This window comes from Bactrocera tryoni, unplaced genomic scaffold, assembly GCF_016617805.1.
Source record: "Bactrocera tryoni isolate S06 unplaced genomic scaffold, CSIRO_BtryS06_freeze2 scaffold_25, whole genome shotgun sequence".
NCBI classification, from domain to species: domain Eukaryota; kingdom Metazoa; phylum Arthropoda; class Insecta; order Diptera; family Tephritidae; genus Bactrocera; species Bactrocera tryoni.
Genome location: NW_024395977.1, coordinates 31261419 through 31280758, shown reverse-complemented (window position 1 = coordinate 31280758; position 19340 = coordinate 31261419). Strand labels below are relative to the sequence as shown.

Sequence of the window (19340 nt, the reverse complement as noted above, 5' to 3'; positions counted from 1 at the left end):
TCTCGCAGCAACGAATTGGATCCACTGGAACCTGCTCTGGAGGTAATGCTTGCAGGGAGCACCCTATCAGTAGATGCGCTGGGGTTAGTGCCTCGCCGTCGTTGGGGTCCTGGCTCAACGGTGTTCTTGGCCGCGAATTGAGGATGGCCTCCACTTCTGCCAGTAGACAACTCCTCTGCGGTCAGTAGCGCGTTGCCGATTACGCGAACGAGGTTATGCTTGGCGGACTTCCCCGCGGCTTCCCATAACCCGCCGAAGTGCGGCGCCTCCGGTGGTATAAAGGTGAAGCTGAATCCTTCTTCTGCGACGAATCCCTTCACCTTTGCTGACTGGGCAAGAAATGCCTCTCTCAGCTCGCGCAGCTTGCGGTCGGCGCCGACGAAGTTGGTGCCATTGTCGCTGAATATCTTCGTCGGCATCGCTTGGCGTCCAATGAACCTTTTTAGGGCGAAAATAAATAAATTAGAAGATAGGTCCGAAACTAATTCTAAATGTACTGCTTTTGAAGTGAAGCAAACGAAAACTGCAATATAGGTTTTTACGGGTGGTCGACCGCGTATTTTCAAAGTTGTGTATATGGGACCACAAAAATCTACGCCACATATAAGACACATAAGCGGTAGTGCTCGAAGTCTTTCGACTGGCAAATTTCCCATTATTTGGTTTTAAAACTTCGGCTTGTAATGAAAAAATATGTATACAGTTTCTTACGGTTCTACTGCAAGCTTCTCGGGCATTAATTAGCCAAACGCGTTCTCGAGGAAGCGAAACCAACACTTTAGCCTCAGCGTGGTGATTTCGATGTGCAGGAACCGTAAATACTTATGTTATAACGAAGTCCGAACTTTTATTTGGTAAAAGCGGAAGTTGGGATCGTATCAACGTTTACGTAACGAGGAATGCTTATCGATGAGAGCTGCATTAGGTTGGCTTTAAAGTTCTGCCAGCTAGTGCTAAGGCGCAATGGAATCGACTCATCCCAATCTAGTTTTTGGATCCAAAGCTCTTGAAATAAGATTTTTCTTTGGTAACTATTGGGGCTAGTAATCCAAGAGGATCAAAAAGGCGAGCAGAAACTCACAATATGTTTCATTAAAATTGTCATCTAAAACAAATCGAAACAAATCCTCTTTCGGCAACCTAATTCCTAACGTTTTAGTGGAATTTTTGTCATTGAAGCTTAATGACTTTTCAGTGTAATTACTGTCGAAAAATTTAGGGGGGTTCGAAAACCATTTAGTTAAGGTGAATCCAGCCGAATTTAATATTTGAATTACCTCACTTCTCAAAAGATCTAGAGACTCAAAATTTTCGGACCCTGTTAATAAATCATCAACATAAAAGTCTCTTTAGATGGCCAATGAGCTGAGTGGATATTTCATTGCATTGGCATCACTGAGCATTTGCAAACACCGTGTTGCGAGAAATGGAGCAGGCGCAGTGCCGTATGTTACGGTGTTAAGACGAAAAATTTGAATTTGCTCAGAAGGATGCTCTCTCCACACAATAAGCTGACAATTCCTGTCTTCTTCATGCATAATTATTCGACGGTACATTTTAGTAATGTACGCTGTTAGTGCATACTTATGTAAGCGAAAACGAAGAAGAGTTGAGTATAACTCTTCTTGGATGGTTGGACCTACCATCCAAAGTTCATTCTACGCTATTTGAGTTGAAAATCGACTCGAAGTATCAAAGACAACACGTAATTTGGTTGTTGTGCTCTCGGGGCTTAAAACGCATTGATGCAGAATGAAGTAGTGTGGCTCGCTCGGGATCTTTTGTTGGGCTCATTTGACCCAATGCTCTATATTCATTCATAAAATCCAGATACATTATACGAAGTTCTGGATCTTCTAATGTCCTTCTATCCGGGGCTAAAACCGCCGAACTGCGGTTTCATAGAAGTGACCGATTAACTTACGGCCAGCTTTAAAAGGCATTCTGACTTGAAACCGTCCTGAAGACAATACTTGAGTTTTATTTACGAAAAATTTTTCACACTCTTGTTGCTCTTGTGTGAATTTAATGCCATTTGAATCTGAAGGTAATTCTTCTAGAGCCCAAAATTTTTGGACTACTGAATCTGTTGACGTAAAGTCTTGTTCAGCTTGGCATAATGTGCTATGTAATCTGGGAGGAGAACTTAAATTGCTGGCGTATTTGCGAGATACAATCCATCCTAAAAGGGTTTTCTGAAAAGTTGGTAGGTTAGGACCATTCTTAATTTGGCCAACAGCTAAAAGATCGAAAAATGTTTCAGCACCCAGTAGGATATCCACTTTTTTAGATTTGTGGAATTCTGGATCCGCCAATTCAATATTGTGCGGAATTTTCCAGCCACTAACATTGATGTTATGGTCTGGGTGATTTGCCGAAATGAATCGCATTACCCAGAAATCCGCCAAAAATTTATAACTATTTAACCACACTTTCGTATTGGAATTGCCAATTCATATTACGCTTAATGTTTTATGTTGACGTCGAATCCGCAACTTCTGTGCTAAGTCCACCGTCATGAAGTTGACCTGGGAGCCTGAGTCCAGCAAAGCTCTCGCAGGCAGGTAATCTCCACAGCTGGTCCTTACTAAAATTACTGCTGTTGCCAACATTACCCGATCCGGCATACTTGCTGTATACATGGCATGTGTGGTGGATGGTTGCGGATGAGGTGCAGCCGGGAAGGACACTGGATACTGGTGCAACAACGAGTAATGGGATCGATTGCATATCCGGCAACGATCCGCTCTGCATTTGGAAACGGTATGTCCCTTACGCCAGCAATTTATGCATAAGGGTACCGATTTGACGAACTCGAATCTCTGTTGCACCGGAAGAGCCTTGAAAGTGGGGCAGGCAGTTAGATGGTGATCCCTCGATTTGCACTGTTGACAACTAGGCTGCCTTGTGTTTGCAGCAACAAGCGCCGATTTGGTCCTATCCATTTGTTGTTGCTTCCCATGACTCGTACTGCCTGTTGGTATGGACTTCGTCCTTGAGTATGATGCTCCTTCTGCTGATAGCTGCTGGTATCTCCTATTTCGGGTGGCTTCACAGTTCTTCCACAGGGGCAATTTGTCTCAACGGACACTTAGACACTCAGCGGCACTATGGGTTTTAGCGTTATTTTTGTTTTTTACAGTTTTACAGTAGCGCTAGAACGGCACTTTATAACTTTTATAATATTTATTTTTTTGTCACGGTACTTTCAGCCGAAATTATTGCTAACGCTTTGGTGGAGTTTTTTAGAACTCACTGTACCTACAGTTTACTTATGCACACAACGTATGTACATATGTATGTATTTTTTGTTTGTCTCTTTTTTAGTTGACTACGCACTTTCCTAACTTTGTTGCTGCACATATTTTGTTCGCGTTATTTCAGCGATTTTGCTCGCACTTGTACATATGTATGTTCTAATATGGTAAGTGAGCGGGTAATGTAATTATTGGTACATACCAGAGAACTGCAAGTAGTAATAAATTTTTGTTTATACTTAAGTACTGATCCGTTACTCTGTCTGATTCTGTTAGTTCAGTTCATGTACACGAAGCGAACTGTTTGTCTTCAGATCAGCGATAGAGAACAACTTTGTATCACTAGCGATCAGCTTATACCTGATTTGTTTATGAACGTTCGTATCAGCAGAATGCTTCAATGATTGAAATGATCGACAGAGTTTGGTTTGTATAACATCCCCTAAACACTGATTTACTAGTGCACTTTTGTTCTAGATATTTCAAATACATATGTTTGTATACACATGTATGTATGTATATACATATGTTATATGTATAATGGAAATTCCCTGGGTACATATGTACATATAACAAATATATGTATATATGTACTTTCTTAATGGAATTTCCATTGCTTACGCTTCGAAAATTTGTAACATGCGCACATTTTCAAAGCTGATACATTTTTTGCCACACATGATTCAAATCAGTCCAGCAGAAAATTGTTGTTGTTTGCTGTACTCATAGATTTACCCATAGATTTACTCGAAGATTTACTTATAGTTTACCAAAGTTTCATTTCAATTCAAATAAACGTCGCAACGCTATGAACTGACATGATACGATTGCAAAAGAAGCCAGCCATACCGATTACATGATCTTGATTCCCGAAGAACAGATTATTCGTGTTGCATCAGGTCAGTTGACGCTGGCGGCTACTCGAATTGATTAACAATGTAGTCTATGCTGAACTGAATTGATTTGATTGTGTTTTTGGCGCGACTGTTTGTTCTGATTTTATCATACTCGTGGCAACTCTCTGGTACATACATATGCATATATACCTAATTTTCCATTTTTTTATCACTTCTTTTGTTTATTTTTTAACGATTTGCAGTACATATCACTTCACTCACTTGAATGTACATATAAAATATGTATTTAAATTTTCTTTTCGGGTATATAGGGATCACTCCACTTATAAAAGAATACCTTCACTTTAACGTATGTATTATGTATGTACGTAAGTATAACTTTTTTTGTATATGTATATTTTTTCCTTTTTCAGTTTTTTTTTGTTTTTGTATGTGTTTAACTATATAACACAAGGGTTATAATTATTTTATGTATATTTTCACTAATTCCCGAAACTGTAGCCGAAAGCCGAAAACGGACAACCGAAATCCGAAAGGAATTAAACACAGGTAATTGGTTCGATAGAATTATTAATGCACTATTAATTTTTTTATACTTTTTAAGTGTATTTCAGATTTAATTTTTGGTTTATTATATAACTATCATCGTCATGGAGGAAATTGTAAACGAATATGTTTGCATTACAAACATAACTACCCAGAATAATTATAACTTTTCCCTTAAAAATACAAAGCCGGTTAAAAAAGTTTTCCTTACGCCTTTTGTGTCGCGGTAGTGCGGTCGTGTTGACATTGCATTTCCAATTGCTTCACACGTGTATAAGCGGCACTAGCCAGTAAAACAATAATATTTGATGCCCACCATAATGCTGACTTTGCATCATTATACCGTTGTCACTATAACAGTCTGAGCGCAGGTCTTTGCAGTTCCAGAAATATTGTGAGATAAAGGTGATGTTACCTTAATTTGCAAAACTGTAACAAATCCAATTGTGAAACCGCATAAGCCGCCAAGCTCCATAGCACTCATAAACCAAGGAACAAATATGTGTTCAATGATTGCGTTCATTTCTCCATTAATGAAGATTAAAGGCAAGAAAAAGACACTGGAGTAGACATTATTGTAGTAGCTTAGTAGAAAAACTTGCTGATTAACGTGAACTAATGCCTTTTTGGTTTGAATAGAATACCAGGCCAGTATAAACGAGCCCATAACGCAATAGATTGTGCCGCGTAGAGAGAACTGTGAGATTAAGCTCTCCTGGTCGACTCCCAAAAGGAAACCAAAAACAACAAATACACAGCACATTGTAGCCTTGAAGCTGGTTTTTTTTCGTAACAGTATATACAGATGTTAGTACGACATTAAAAACCGTCTGCGATCGGCCAACATAATAAAAAGCTACTCCCACATATTTAAGGCACAAATTATTTGTTGCGACCATTAAAGTAAACAAAATGGATAACGGCAAAATCTTTCTAAAAATAGCCACATCAAATGGATAACCTTCTGGGAACGTAATGACATTTGGATAACGCTGACCAAAAGCACTCAAAAGCGCACATAAGCCTTCGGAGACAAGGCATTGGAACCAGCAAACAAAAAGCGGTGCGTCTAAATTTACCGTATCACTGCTTAGTAGTAATTTATTCATAAACACTGTACATATTGATACTGTCCAATTTAAAGCTACTGCAAAAAATACCAATAGGTATTTATTCACTCATCGGTTGTATACATTGTGGCGATTTGTGCGTTTTACTTAAATTATATTAATTAAATTTACAATTAAAAGCACATTGTTTTAAACGAGGCTCACTCATCGGTTGTATACATTGTGGCGATTTGTGCGTTTTACTTAAATTATATTAATTAAATTTACAATTAAAAGCACATTGTTTTAAACGAGGCTCACTCATCGGTTGTATACATTGTGGCGATTTGTGCGTTTTACTTAAATTATATTAATTAAATTTACAATTAAAAACACATTGTTTTAAACGAGGCCAACTTCAATTGATAAAAATTTCATGTTTTATTAATTTTAGTTTTTAGGTTTTAAATATATGTACATATCTTGCCGCCTGATGCAACACGTAGAGAGAGACTTTTAATATGGTGGTAAGTCAAGTTAGGACGCTTGGCTTTTTGAGGACGCTGGGCATGTGTTAGAACCATACTTATTGACCCCTTACCGTAACCCGAATGATAACGCAATACAGCAGCGATTCTACATAAGCACTATTCTGCACGGAATATGGCTAAAAGAACGGCTAGCGTAGTGAAAAGTCATTTTAGACTTTCGCGTTCTCACCTTCAATATCAACCAAAAATTCTTTCCCGCTTTCTTTGAGAATATCTACGATTTTCTGATCTAAGAGTGTACCAACTTTTGAAATATACCATTTTCTTTAAAAACTCACAATAAACGTAAATATTAATGTATTTCAATGATCTATCGGGTGATTTTTTAAGAGCTTGATAACTTTTTTTAAAAAAAAAACGCATAAAATTTGCAAAATCTCATCGGTTCTTTATTTGAAACGTTAGATTGGTTCATGACATTTACTTTTTGAAGATAATTTCATTTAAATGTTGACCGCGGCTGCGTCTTAGGTGGTCCATTCGGAAGAGATCCAATTTTGGGCAACTTTTTCGAGCATTTCGGCCGGAATAGCCCGAATTTCTTCGGAAATGTTGTCTTCCAACTGGAATAGTTGCTGGCTTATTTCTGTGGGCACCCAAGACTTGACGTAGCCCCACAAAAATAGTCTAAAGGCGTTAAATCGCATGATCTTGGTGGCCAACTTACGGGTCCATTTCTTGAGATGAATTGTTCTCCGAAGTTTTCCCTCAAAATGGCCATAGAATCGCGAGCTGTGTGGCATGTAGCGCCATCTTGTTGAAACCACATGAGTCAACATTTAAATGAAATTACCTTCAAAAAGTAAATGTCATGAACAATCAACGTTTCAAATAAAAGAACCGATAGAAAGATTTTACAAATTTTATACACGTTTTTTAAAGATATCAAGCTCTCAAAAATAATCACCCGATATTAGTTTTGACATTTTTATACTTTATATAAAAAAGCCTTAAAAACTCTGAGTTGGTGATTAATATTTCTCTGTGTTTAATTGAGGTGAAAAAAATTACTATGTTGTAAACAAATTTTACATTTTTTTGTGGCAAATGGAAAGTGAAATTTTGACTATGTTAACGCTAATTAAAATATTATTTATTTTAAGATTTTTAATTAATTGAGAATTTGATGTAACATGCTAGACTACCACCACGCCACTTAGATTCGGTATGCATACATACATCTGTACATAGATTCCCATATCTTGATATATAAATATGTACATATGTACATATATTCACATTCAGCTCCGTTAACTACAAAATATTTTTATTTAATATAATCATCTCAATACTAGTTTCCAATATTACCGCTAAGTAATAAAAATTCAGGAGCCTTAAGCCCAATTCGAAGGCAAGAGCGGTATGAGCTGGTATTTAAAGCGTAATTTGGCAACTACGGCTATTATAAGTTTACCTTTCGTTCATCACTGTTACTGGTTAAAGGCGTGAAAATTCCATGAATGAAAAGTTGATTTATTCGTACTTAATATTACCTTGCAACAAAAATTGTAAATAACTTTCAACGGGCACTACCTATCTGATATTACATACTTAATGTATTTGTGAAAAAAGAACATTCAAACACAGTTTTGAATACTTCAACATATACATATACATACATACATACATGTGTATGTATGAGCCAAGTTAAATGACGCTTAAACTTGTTTATAAGCATACCCGTACTAAGTTTGGAAATGATTCTCCCTAATAAGTATAAAATTAAATTGGGGTTAACGTAACTTCCCACCTTACTAACTTGTTTTCTGCGATCGTTTTTTGATATATTTCGTTAATATATAGTACATAAAATTTTTAATTGTGTACACTTTGTTTTTAATCCTAATTTGAAAGTTAATTATGTTAATTTAAGTAAAACGAAATTAATTTTCAAAGGGGCAATACAAAATGATGGATGAAATAAACTACAAGTTATTTTTGAGAAATTTAACTTCACTGGATTGTTGATTGATGTTTTTCGTAAAATAAGAATTATAGAAGTTCTTCTTTTGTAGTGGTTTACCAATATTATTTGCCATCAACACTTAATATTGAGTTTATTTCATTTTTCATTGTAAACTTATCAACGACTCAACTTTAAATCCACTTTCACCAAATGGATAACAAAAAATTTTTGTTAGGCATAATGAGTATTTTTTAACCGCAATGAAAAAGTTACCATATGTCAAGAAACTAGCTATACATACTCCTTTTTATTACTTTAAGATAAGACGTTCACCTCAGTTCTTTTTACAGTGATGTACACGGAAACCTTACAGAACAACTCCACACAACATGGATAATATCTCTTATGTTTTGCTCGTTGAGCGAGCCCAAGATCTTGTGGCTTAATTTGGCAGCACTGCGACTTCATGGGTCTGAACTGATTACAACTAAACTAACCGCAAATTAAAATCCCGCAGAAAAAAATAGCAAAAACAGGGCGTTATTCGTGATAACAGTTTTTTTTAGAAAGTTTTACTTTTATTTGAATGAAAATAGGTTTTATGTACATATATTATATATATATTAAGTTGTTTAAGACATGTAATTGGTTTGAAATATATGTATATGTAAATACAAGTAAATATATGAAAGGGATTAATATAAGATATTATAAAACTAATGTTATTTATGTATACTTTAGTAGTGGAATGGAAATAGGTTTTATGTATTTAATTAGCCCAGGAAAGGAGTAAGATTTAAGTTGGTTAAAACGTGTAATTGTGTTGAAATATATATCTGTGGGCACACTAACAAAATGCATCACATCTGGCAGCACTGTTTGTCAGTTATTCTATAATTTTTCTATGTAAATTCTTGGAAATTTACAGTTTCCAACTAAATTCCTATTCTTAGTTTACAGTTTTAAGAAGCGTCAGTTTTTTGTACAGACGCCATCAGCAATACAAGTGTTTTAAGATCTCTTCAATAAATAATCGTTTAATATTAAATGTGGCGTCGTAATATTTCCACATATATATGTATATGCAAGTAAATATATGGAAGGGATTAATATAAGATATTCTAAAACTAATGTTATTAATGTATAATTTAGAAGTGGAATGGAAACCAAAAAATACCCAAGAAATACATTAAAATATCAAAACTGATTTCTTCCCACTGCCTTGAGTCCACGACATAGACTGCGTTCAGATGCCGAATCTTCTTGTCGCTTATTATCTCTAAATTATCTTTTGGCGTAGCTCATTGCGTTCACACTAGCACAGATTTTCGACTTCTTTCATATCGCATTCTCAAATTCTTATACGCTTTTAGAACTCTATTATATTATGGATATTTACATAAATATTTGTTTATTACATACAAAAGATAGATTAAAAATTAAATTTTCTGACCATTCATTATCAGTTTATTCATTCGAAATCGCGCGCTATTGCAACCAATAAAATAATTTCAAAATTAAAAATAATGTTAAATTGCGTAGCAGTGAATTGTTATCACCAAGAATACAAAATGAGCCCTCCGAGCACGAGATATGGCTTCTAAGCATTGTAAGGTCCGTATTTGATCCTTTTCGAATATTTGCGACTTTCTGCTATTTGGTAAAACTTTGATCGAAGACGTACGGAAGAGTTTAACCGAGTGGGATGATATGATACTGGACGACCTCCATCATAAATGGTTGGTGGAATTCAAACGTATCAAAGACGTGTAAAACCAGAGACGCCATACAGAACTTGATATCAATGCCGAAGTTAGATCTGCCTATCGCCAAGCGTTATAGTCCTTGCCTACAAGAACTTGAGTTTTTAAGGTACTCCGTCGAACGTTGGCCCTTGGTCTAATCTTGCCGCACCGCAACATACTTGTTTGATGCAATTTAATCGTTTTTATTCACGTTTAATGCTGAAGCAAGTGATGGTCTGGATTCATATTGCACTTAAGGTTTTCTTAAATCTCAATAAGACACACAATAACGTCATTGATGTCAACCGAGTTATTCCATTAGACGTTGAGACACTATCCGAGGCCGAGACATACATTGTAAGAGGAGTGTACCGAAGAATAGCGACATCTCTCCATCCGTATTTAGACGATGAAGGGATTATACGTTATTACTGCGGATTACTACATCATCAGAATTTTTCTATAATCTTAAATGAAATATTGGTTTCTGCATGCCAAGTCATTCTTGAAGTCTGTCCAGCGAAAGTGCATAAGATGTCTTATCACAAAGCCAAACCATTGATGAGCAAATTGACAGAAGACCTAGGAACATCATACGCCAGATCATTTACGTAGACAATTAATTTAAGTCCGCTAATGGGATTTCCGTTGTCATCAGAGGAATATGATTCTCTAAGATTCGGTTTGCCGAGGTGAGAGCTGAGAATAGAAGGTCAATCTTAAGAGGATTTACGATGGGGCGGCGCACAACGAAAGGTACAGCGCGCCGCCCACATACAATTTGGAAACAACGCTTATACAGAAAAGGCACACATAACCACCACCGGCGCTGAAATTTGCAAATTAAACTTCCATTTGAACCAATTTTAAAATATAATGAAAACAAAATATACGAAAATTTAAATTATCCTAAATCCTATAACAATTTAGTAATGTGTTCTAACTATAACACTAAAAATACATATAAGAAACACCAATTTTATTTAAAAGTCGTAACACCAACAGTAATGCTATTGTAAAAGGAATGTCATCCCGAATATTCACTGCCAGCCACGGCTAACCACTTTTCTCAAATATATCAATACAATTACACATTTTTATACTCTCGCAACAAAGTCGCTAAGGAGAGTATTATAGTTTTGTTCACATAACGGTTGTTTGTAAGTCCTAAAACTAAAAGAGTCAGATATAGGGTTATACATACCAAAGTGATCAGGGTGACGAGTAGAGTTGAAATCCGGATGTCTGTCTGTCCGTCCGTCCGTCCGTGCAAGCTGTAACTTGAGTAAAACTTGAGATATCATGATGAAACTTGGTACACGTATTTCTTGGCTCCATAAAAGGTTAGGTTCGAAGATGGGCAAAATCGGCCCACTACCACCCCCACAAAATGGCGAAAACCGAGTCATAACTAAGCCATAAATAAAGATATTAAAATGAAATTTGACACAAAGGATCGCATTAGGGAGGGGCATTGTTGCGTCAAGCGACTTATCTACAAATTTATACTTAAAATCAAAATAATAAATGAATTGTGAAATATTGAATTATACAAATTATAAAATATTGAATTATTAAAAATTAAATTAAGAAAATCTATTATAAAATACTTATCTTAATAATGCATTCATAATGGTAATCTACTACTTACCTTAATACTTACCATAATCTTTTACAATATTTAACGAAAGTTGAATAGTTATACTTCCCCTTTTTTAATACATATTTATATTACCACTAGTTTAAGCCGTTAGTTTTAAGATCTAGGCTTAGCAATTAGATTAAGTGAAATGAAGTTTTCTATTGTAATTGAACCGTATAACCGAACGCACGCGTTTTCATTTTTATCGCATTTTTCGTGACAGGCAATTAGGCTTATTGACTTTGTTCGCGCATTCCCTAAGTTATATTTTCGCTTCTCAAAAACGCTTGAGAATTTTCATGGCGCCCGAGCAGGGACTAAGTGCGTGAGCTTAGAATATATTTCATTTGACTTTCGTTTTCGTTTAATTAACTATTATCGTTTCTAATTGCCTGTCAATCGGTTCGGTTCTCGGTCTTCGGTAAAGTGAAGTGTGAATAATCACCTAAAACAATAAAATGCAATAAAAGACAATAAAATACAATGACATACATATAGTGGAAGTGACCAAGCTGTGCAGTGATAATAATACCTAAATAAGGAAAAAATTATAAAACATAAAATATAACACATAAAACTAGAATGAAAATAAAAAGAAAAAGTGGCGGGAAAAGTATTTAATACTTACGTGAAGGCTTTGTAAAATACAGTGGTCAGATATATGTACATGCAAATATAAAAGTGAAAAAATAATAATTCCAACATACCTATATACACAAAAGTTAAAGCAATATACACATATAGTATACATATATAGACGCACATATACGCATGTATGGTGAAGTGGAGTGCTAATACTTACCCATATACTTACCTAAGCTTATCATAGCGAAAGAAAAGAAAAAGAAAAAGGGAAGTATCGTGGGTGCAGAGAGTGCTAATACATAATACGTAAAACACAAAAACAGGAGATTTACAGTAGTGCAAAAAGAACAAAAGACGAAGTGACAAAATTTCGAAATTGTGCTCGGCTGGCGGACATATACATACATATGTTTAAGACATACATATATACATATATGTACGTTAGTAGATAACTAAAAAGCAAAATTTTTAACAATTAAAAAAAAAAAAAACTGCTTAAAGTGCCGTACGAAGGAAGTAACAGTTGGAAAAAGCCGTTCGAGTACGGTTCAAAACTGTTGAAAGTGCCGCAATCAAAATAACCGGTAAAAGCAAAAGTGCCGATATTGCTAATCCGTTGTTTCTACAAACACTTCGCTGCCATCAACCCGCTGCTGCCACAACGTCGCTGCTACCACCGAACCGCTGCTGCCATCATCGTCGCTGCCATCAACCCGCCGCTGCCACAACGCCGCTGCTGCCATCGTCGCTGCTACCATCCAACCGCTGCTGCCATCAACGCCACTGCCATCGTGAGAATGAGCTGCCGCTGCATTCTGTGCAAAAGGGACGTAAGCGCCGGCAAACAGCCGACGCACCAGGTAACCAAACATCAAAACAAGTGCACTTTCAGTTTTTGGCTCTCCCTTTTTTCACTTTATACATATTTCATTTGATTACTAGTATATGTACATACGTATACTTATTATTATGTATATTGTGATTTACATATACGAATTCAAAGTGAATAAGGTATTCTGGGATCTTGCGTTAGCCCTTTATTGTGAAATAAAGGTGAACAATTATTAATTGCAAATTTAAATTATCACGTTTTTTCGCAATTTTTTTCGATCCGCGTTTGCAATTATCGGTCGTTTTTTTCGCCATTTTTGTCGATTTTCGTTCGGACATTTTCCGATTAAATTACTTTTCGTGCTATTGCTCATTTTGCGCATTTATTGGTTTAGCTTTCGTATATTTGGGAATCGATATTATTTTTCTCGTTTTCGTAACCGATTCCAAATATATTTGTTGCCAACTTGTATTGCTATTGGTTTGGCTTTCGTATATTCGGGAATCGACATATATTTTCTCGTTTTCGCCATATCGATTCTTAATATATCTGTTGCCAACCGTTATAGTCTTTCTTTGGGATATTTAATTTAACCAACGCAAAATGAGCAAGCCAAAGCCAACTCTCGCAAACCTGTCTCCAAGCAAGGAGTTGACGGACTTAAAATCGTTAAGACGTCAAAGAACGGTTGCGAAAAGTAGTATTTTGCGCTTTAAAACGGGCCTTCTCGAAAAGACTATGTCTTTAGATCCAATAGAATTGGAATGTCGTCTCGATATATTAAATTCACATAGTGAAAAATTAATGAAGTTTCAATCAAAGATTGAAGAAAGTGATGAAGACGACATGGCCCGAGGGGAGTTAGAGGACATCATCGTTGAAACGAAGTCCATAATAAAGTCAATTTTAGCAAAAAATAAAAATTCACTTGCCGAAACATCTTTCGTAGCTTCTCACAGCTCAAGGCTCCCTAAAATGAATTTGCCGAAATTCAAGGGAGAATATACAGAGTTTAAAAATTTTATGAGTTTGTTTGAGAGCTTGGTTCATAATGATCCAAATATCCCAGATATAGAAAAATTTAACCATTCGGTAAATTGTCTATCTAGAGAGGCTCTGGGAACAGTTAAAGCGTTTCAGATGTCGGATGAAAATTATCCGAAAGCGTTGGCAAGTCTCAAAAAAGTTTATGATAATAAATGTTTGATATTTTTCAATACAATATCTAAACTTTTTGAGCTGCCAACAATCCCAAAGCCTTCTGCGCCTTCCCTGCGTTCAATGATTGACGAAGTGTCAGCGGTATATGATTCGTTGCTATCGCTGGGTGATGAAAAACAAATAACGAACGCAATAATCATACACATTGTAATGACAAAGGTTGACCCTGCCACCCGATCCAAATGGGAAGAAGCGCTGGACTATGACAAACTGCCACTGTGGAAGGACTGTGAACCCACTCTAAATCGACGATACCAGCAGCTTTCAGCGGAAGGAGCATCCCATTCAAGGACGAAGCCCATACCAACAGGCAGTACGAGTCATGGGAAGCAACAACAAATGGATAGGACCAAATCGGCGCTAGTTGCAGCAAATACGAGGCAGCCTCTTTGCCAACAATGCAAATCGAGGGATCACCATCTAACTGTCTGCCCTACCTTCGAGGCTCTTCCGGTGCAACAGAGGTTCGAGTTCGTCAAATCGGTACCCTTATGCATAAGTTGCTTGCGTAAGGGACATACCGTTTCCTAGTGCAGAGCGGATCGATGTCGTGTGTGCAATCGATCGCATCACACACTGTTGCACCAATATCCAGTCTCTTTCCCCGCTGCACCTCATCCGCAACCATCAGCCACACATGCCATGCATACAGCCCGTATGCCGGATCGGGTCATGTTGGCAACAGCAGTAATTTTAGTGAGGACCAGCTGTGGAGATTACCTACCTGCGAGAGCTTTGCTGGACTCAGGCTCCCAGGTCAATTTTATGACGGTGGACTTGGCACAGAAGTTGCGGATTCGACGTCAAAACAAAACATTAAGCGTGATAGGAATTGGAAATTCCAATACAAAAGTGGGGTCAAAACTAACCGCATTTGTCAAGTCGCGGTTAAATAATTTTGAATTTTCGGCGGAATTCTGGGTAATGCGATGCATTTCGGCAAATCATCCAGACCATAACATCAATGTTAGTGGCTGGAAAATTCCGCACAATATTGAATTGGCGGACCCAGAATTCCACAAATCTAAAAAAGTGGATATCCTATTGGGTGCTGAAACATTTTTCGAGCTTTTAGCTGTTGGCCAAATTAAAAATGGTCCCAACCAACCAACTCTTCGGAAAACCCTTTTAGGATGGGTTGTATCTGGCAAATACGCCAGTAATATAAGTTATCCTCCCAGATTACATAGCACATTATGCCAAGCTGAAGAAGACTTAACGTCAATCGATTCAGTAGTCCAAAAATTTTGGGCTCTAGAAGAATTACGTTCAGAATCAAATGGCATTAAATTCACACAAGAGCAACAAGAGTGTGAAAAATTTTTCGTAAATACAACTCAAGTATTGTCTTCAGGACGGCTTCAAGTAAGAATGCCTTTTAAAACTGACCGAAAGTTACTCGGTCACTCCTATGAAACCGCAGTTCGGCGGTTTCAGGCACTGAAGAGAAGGACATTAAAAGATCCAGAACTTCGTATAATGTATCTGGACTTTATGAATGAATATAGAGCATTGGGTCACATGAGCCCAACGAACAATAAGATCCCTAGTGAGCCACACTACTTCATTCCGCATCAATGCGTTTTAAGGCCCGAGAGCACAACAACCAAATTACGTGTTGTATTTGATGCCTTGAGTCGATCTTCAACTCAAATAGCGTAGAATGAACTTTGGATGGTAGGTCCAACCATCCAAGAAGAGTTATACTTAACTCTTCTTCGTTTTCGCTTACATAAGTATGCACTAACAGCGGACATTACTAAAATGTACCGTCAAATAATTATGCATGAAGAAGACAGAAATTGTCAGCTTATTGTGTGGAGAGAGCATCCTTCTGAGCAAATTCAAATTTTTCGTCTTAACACCGTAACATACGGCACTGCGCCTGCTCCATTTCTCGCAACACGGTGTTTGCAAATGCTCAGTGATGCCAATACAATGAAATATTCACTCGGTTCATTGGCCATCAAAAGAGACTTTTATGTTAATGATTTATTAACAGGGTCCGAAAATTTTGAGTCTCTAGATCTTTTGAGAAGTGAGGTAATTCAAATATTAAACTCGGCCGGATTCACCTTAACGAAATGGTTTTCGAACCACCCTAAATTTTTCGACAGTGATTGCACTGAAAAGTCATTAAGCTTCAATGACAAAAGTTCCACTAAAACGTTAGGAATCCATTGGTTGCCGAAAGAGGATTTGTTTTACATGACACTTTTAACGATCTGCGAGCCACTAAACGAAACATATTGTCAGTTTCTACTCGCTTTTTTGATCCTCTTGGATTACTAGCCCCACTAGTTACCAAAGCAAAAATCTTATTGCAAGAGCTTTGGATCCAAAAACTAGATTGGGATGAGTCGATTCCATTGCGCCTTGACACTAGCTGGCAGAACTTTAAAGCCAACCTAATGCAGCTCTCATCGATAAGCATTCCTCGTTACGTAAACGTTGAGTCGAGTGCCATCTGCCAAATACATGGCTTCTCCGACGCCTCAATAAGGGCGTACGGATGCTGCATATACATACGAAGCCAATCTGCTAGTGGTATTAAATGCATGCTGCTTACTGCAAAGTCTAGAGTGGCTCCGCTGAAGACCAAATCTCTTCCGCGTCTTGAGCTCTCGGCAGCACATCTTCTTTCGAAATTATGGTCAAGAGTAGCGCCTATGTTGAGTCGACATTTCGAAAATATCACATTTTGGACAGACTCTGAAATCGTTTTACATTGGATTAAAATACATCCATCTTCACTACAAACCTTCGTCGCAAACAGAGTGTCCGAAATCCAAGAGTTGACTCACAAAGTACATTGGCGACATGTGCCAACGAAACAAAATCCTGCGGATCAAGTGTCTCGGGGTTGTAACGTGGACGAATTGAAAAATTCAATATGGTTTGGCGGTCCACAGTTCCTCCTAGAAGACCCTGCATTATGGCCACTTAATAACCACTTCCAGCTCTCACCAGAAGACGAAGCATTAGAGAAGAAGAAAACTACATTTATGTACATTAATTTCGACTGTTGAGAAAAATTCTATATTGGACCTCATTGAAAAATTCTCTTCTCATAAAAAATTGCTTCATGTGGTCGCATATATATGACGATGGATCAGGCGACCACCAAAATCTTCCAGGGGCCAAGATCTGACTTCAGAAGAGCTAAACTTGAGTTTTCTAAAAATTGCACAGGTGGTCCAACATTCAGAATTTTCGGATGTTATTAAAAAATTGCATAAAGGCACCACCCTACCCGCAAACTTGCAAAAACTCAAACCGTTTTTGCATGACTACTCGGATATGTCGTTGTCATTCAAATTAATCCGAGTAGGAGGTCGCCTATTAAATGCACCTCTCCCATACGATGCCAAATTTCCGCTCTTATTAAATAAAAGTTCGCACTTCGTTATAACGTATTTACGGTTCCTGCATATTCGAAATCACCACACTGGGGCTAAAGCGTTGGTTGCGCTTCTTCGAGAACGCATGTGGCTAATTAATGCCCGAGAAGCTTGCAGTAGAACCGTAAGAAACTGTATACATTGTTTTCATTACAAGCCGAAGTTTTAAAACCAAATAATGGGAAATTTGCCAGTCGAAAGACTTCGAGCACTACCGCTTATGTGTCTTATATGTGGCGTAGATTTTTGTGGTCCCATATACACAACTTTGAAAATACGCGGTCGACCACCCATAAAAACCTATATTGCAGTTTTCGTTTGCTTCACTTCAAAAGCAGTACATTTAGAATTAGTTTCGGACCTATCTTCTAATTCATTTATTCTCGCCCTAAAAAGGTTCATTGGACGCCGAGGAATGCCGACGAAGATATTCAGCGACAACGCCACCAATTTCGTCGGCGCCGATCGCAAGCTGCACGAGCTCAAGGAGGCGTTTCTGACAATGGGTCCAGAATTGAGGAGATTCGCAGCAGACGAAGGGTGCAGCTTCACTTATATACCACCGCGGGCGCCGCACTTCGGCGGATTATGGGAAGCCGCGGTGAAGTCCGCCAAACACCATATCGTTCGCGTAATCGGCAACGCGCTACTCACATCAGAGGAGCTAGCAACACTGTTGGCCGAAGTGGAGGCCATCCTCAACTCTCGTCCCCTAGTACCCCTGAGTCAAGACCCCAACGACGGCGAGGCGTTAACACCGGCGCATCTACTGATAGGATGCTCCCTGCGAGCATTACCTCCAGAGAAGGTGCCAGTGGACCCAGTTCGTTGTTGCGAGAGATGGCAACTTGTTTGCTGTCTCAAGCAACAGTTCTGGCGACAGTGGTTCAAAGTTTACCTGACGGGCCTTCAGGAACGCAACAAGTGGCTACACCCCAAACGCAACATGCAGCTCAACGACCTCGTTCTCGTCCACGAGGACAACGTGCCACCGCAGCAGTGGGTACTAGGGCGCGTCGTCGCAACCGCCGAAGGGCAAGACGGCAAGGTGCGAGTCGCAGACGTGGCGACTAAGGCGGGCACAATTAAGCGTCCTATCCACAAGCTGGCCTTGCTTCCAATGGAGGTTGAAGGAAATTGATCCTGTCAAGGTGGCCGGTGTTGCGTCAAGCGACATATCTACAAATTTTTTATAAAAATAATAAATGTATTGTGAAATATTGAATTATACAAATTATAAAATATTGAATTATTAAAAATTAAATTAAGAAAATCTATTATAAAATACTTATCTTAATAATGCATTCATAATGTCAATCTACTACTTACCTTAATACTTACGTTAATACTTACCATAATCTTTTACAATATTTAACGAAAGTTGAAGAGTTATACTTACCCCTTTTTTAATACATATTTATATTACCACTAGTTTATGCCGTTAGTTTTAAGATCTAGGCTTAGCAATTAGATTAAGTGAAATAAAGTTTTCTATTGTAATTGAACCGTTTAACCGAACGCACGCGTTTTCATTTTTATCGCATTTTTCGTGACAGGCAATTAGGCTTATTGACTTTGTTCGCGCATTCCCAAGTTATGTGTATTATCGCTTCTCAAAAACGCTTGAGAATTTTCAGGCATATTTGGACTTAAATTTTTTGGAAAAGTGGGCGTGGCTCCGCCCTCTACTAAGTTTTTTATACATATTTCGGAAACTAATATAGCTATGTCAACCAAACTCTATGAAG

The 19340-nt window shown here is 37.7% G+C and overlaps 2 protein-coding genes and 1 pseudogene across 5 annotated transcripts in view; 1 reads left to right on the top strand and 2 right to left on the bottom strand.

Moving 5' to 3' along the window:
* LOC120780294 overlaps nt 1–8608 on the bottom strand; it is a 50280-nt gene extending 41672 nt beyond the window's left edge. The window contains exon 1 of one of the 4 annotated variants that reach the window (XM_040112582.1): nt 8468–8608. The gene's annotated coding sequence lies outside the window, so the exon portion shown is untranslated. The other 3 variants (XM_040112584.1, XM_040112581.1, XM_040112583.1) reach the window with 3 other exon arrangements.
* LOC120780875 lies at nt 4277–6047 on the bottom strand (annotated as a pseudogene).
* Nucleotides 8609–12599: 3991 nt separating the features above from the next.
* On the top strand, nt 12600–18763 carry LOC120780959. The gene is made up of 2 exons (XM_040113190.1): nt 12600–12998; nt 17989–18763. The coding sequence occupies exon 2, from the start codon at nt 18008–18010 to the stop codon at nt 18731–18733; it is 726 nt and encodes a 241-aa protein (XP_039969124.1). The 5' UTR covers nt 12600–12998; nt 17989–18007; the 3' UTR covers nt 18734–18763.
* Nucleotides 18764–19340: the final 577 nt, after the last annotated feature.

Excerpts from the sequence above, each read along its gene's own strand:
- LOC120780959 (XM_040113190.1), top strand. The coding sequence starts at position 18,008 with ATGCCGACGAAGATATTCAGCGACAACGCCACCAATTTCGTCGGCGCC.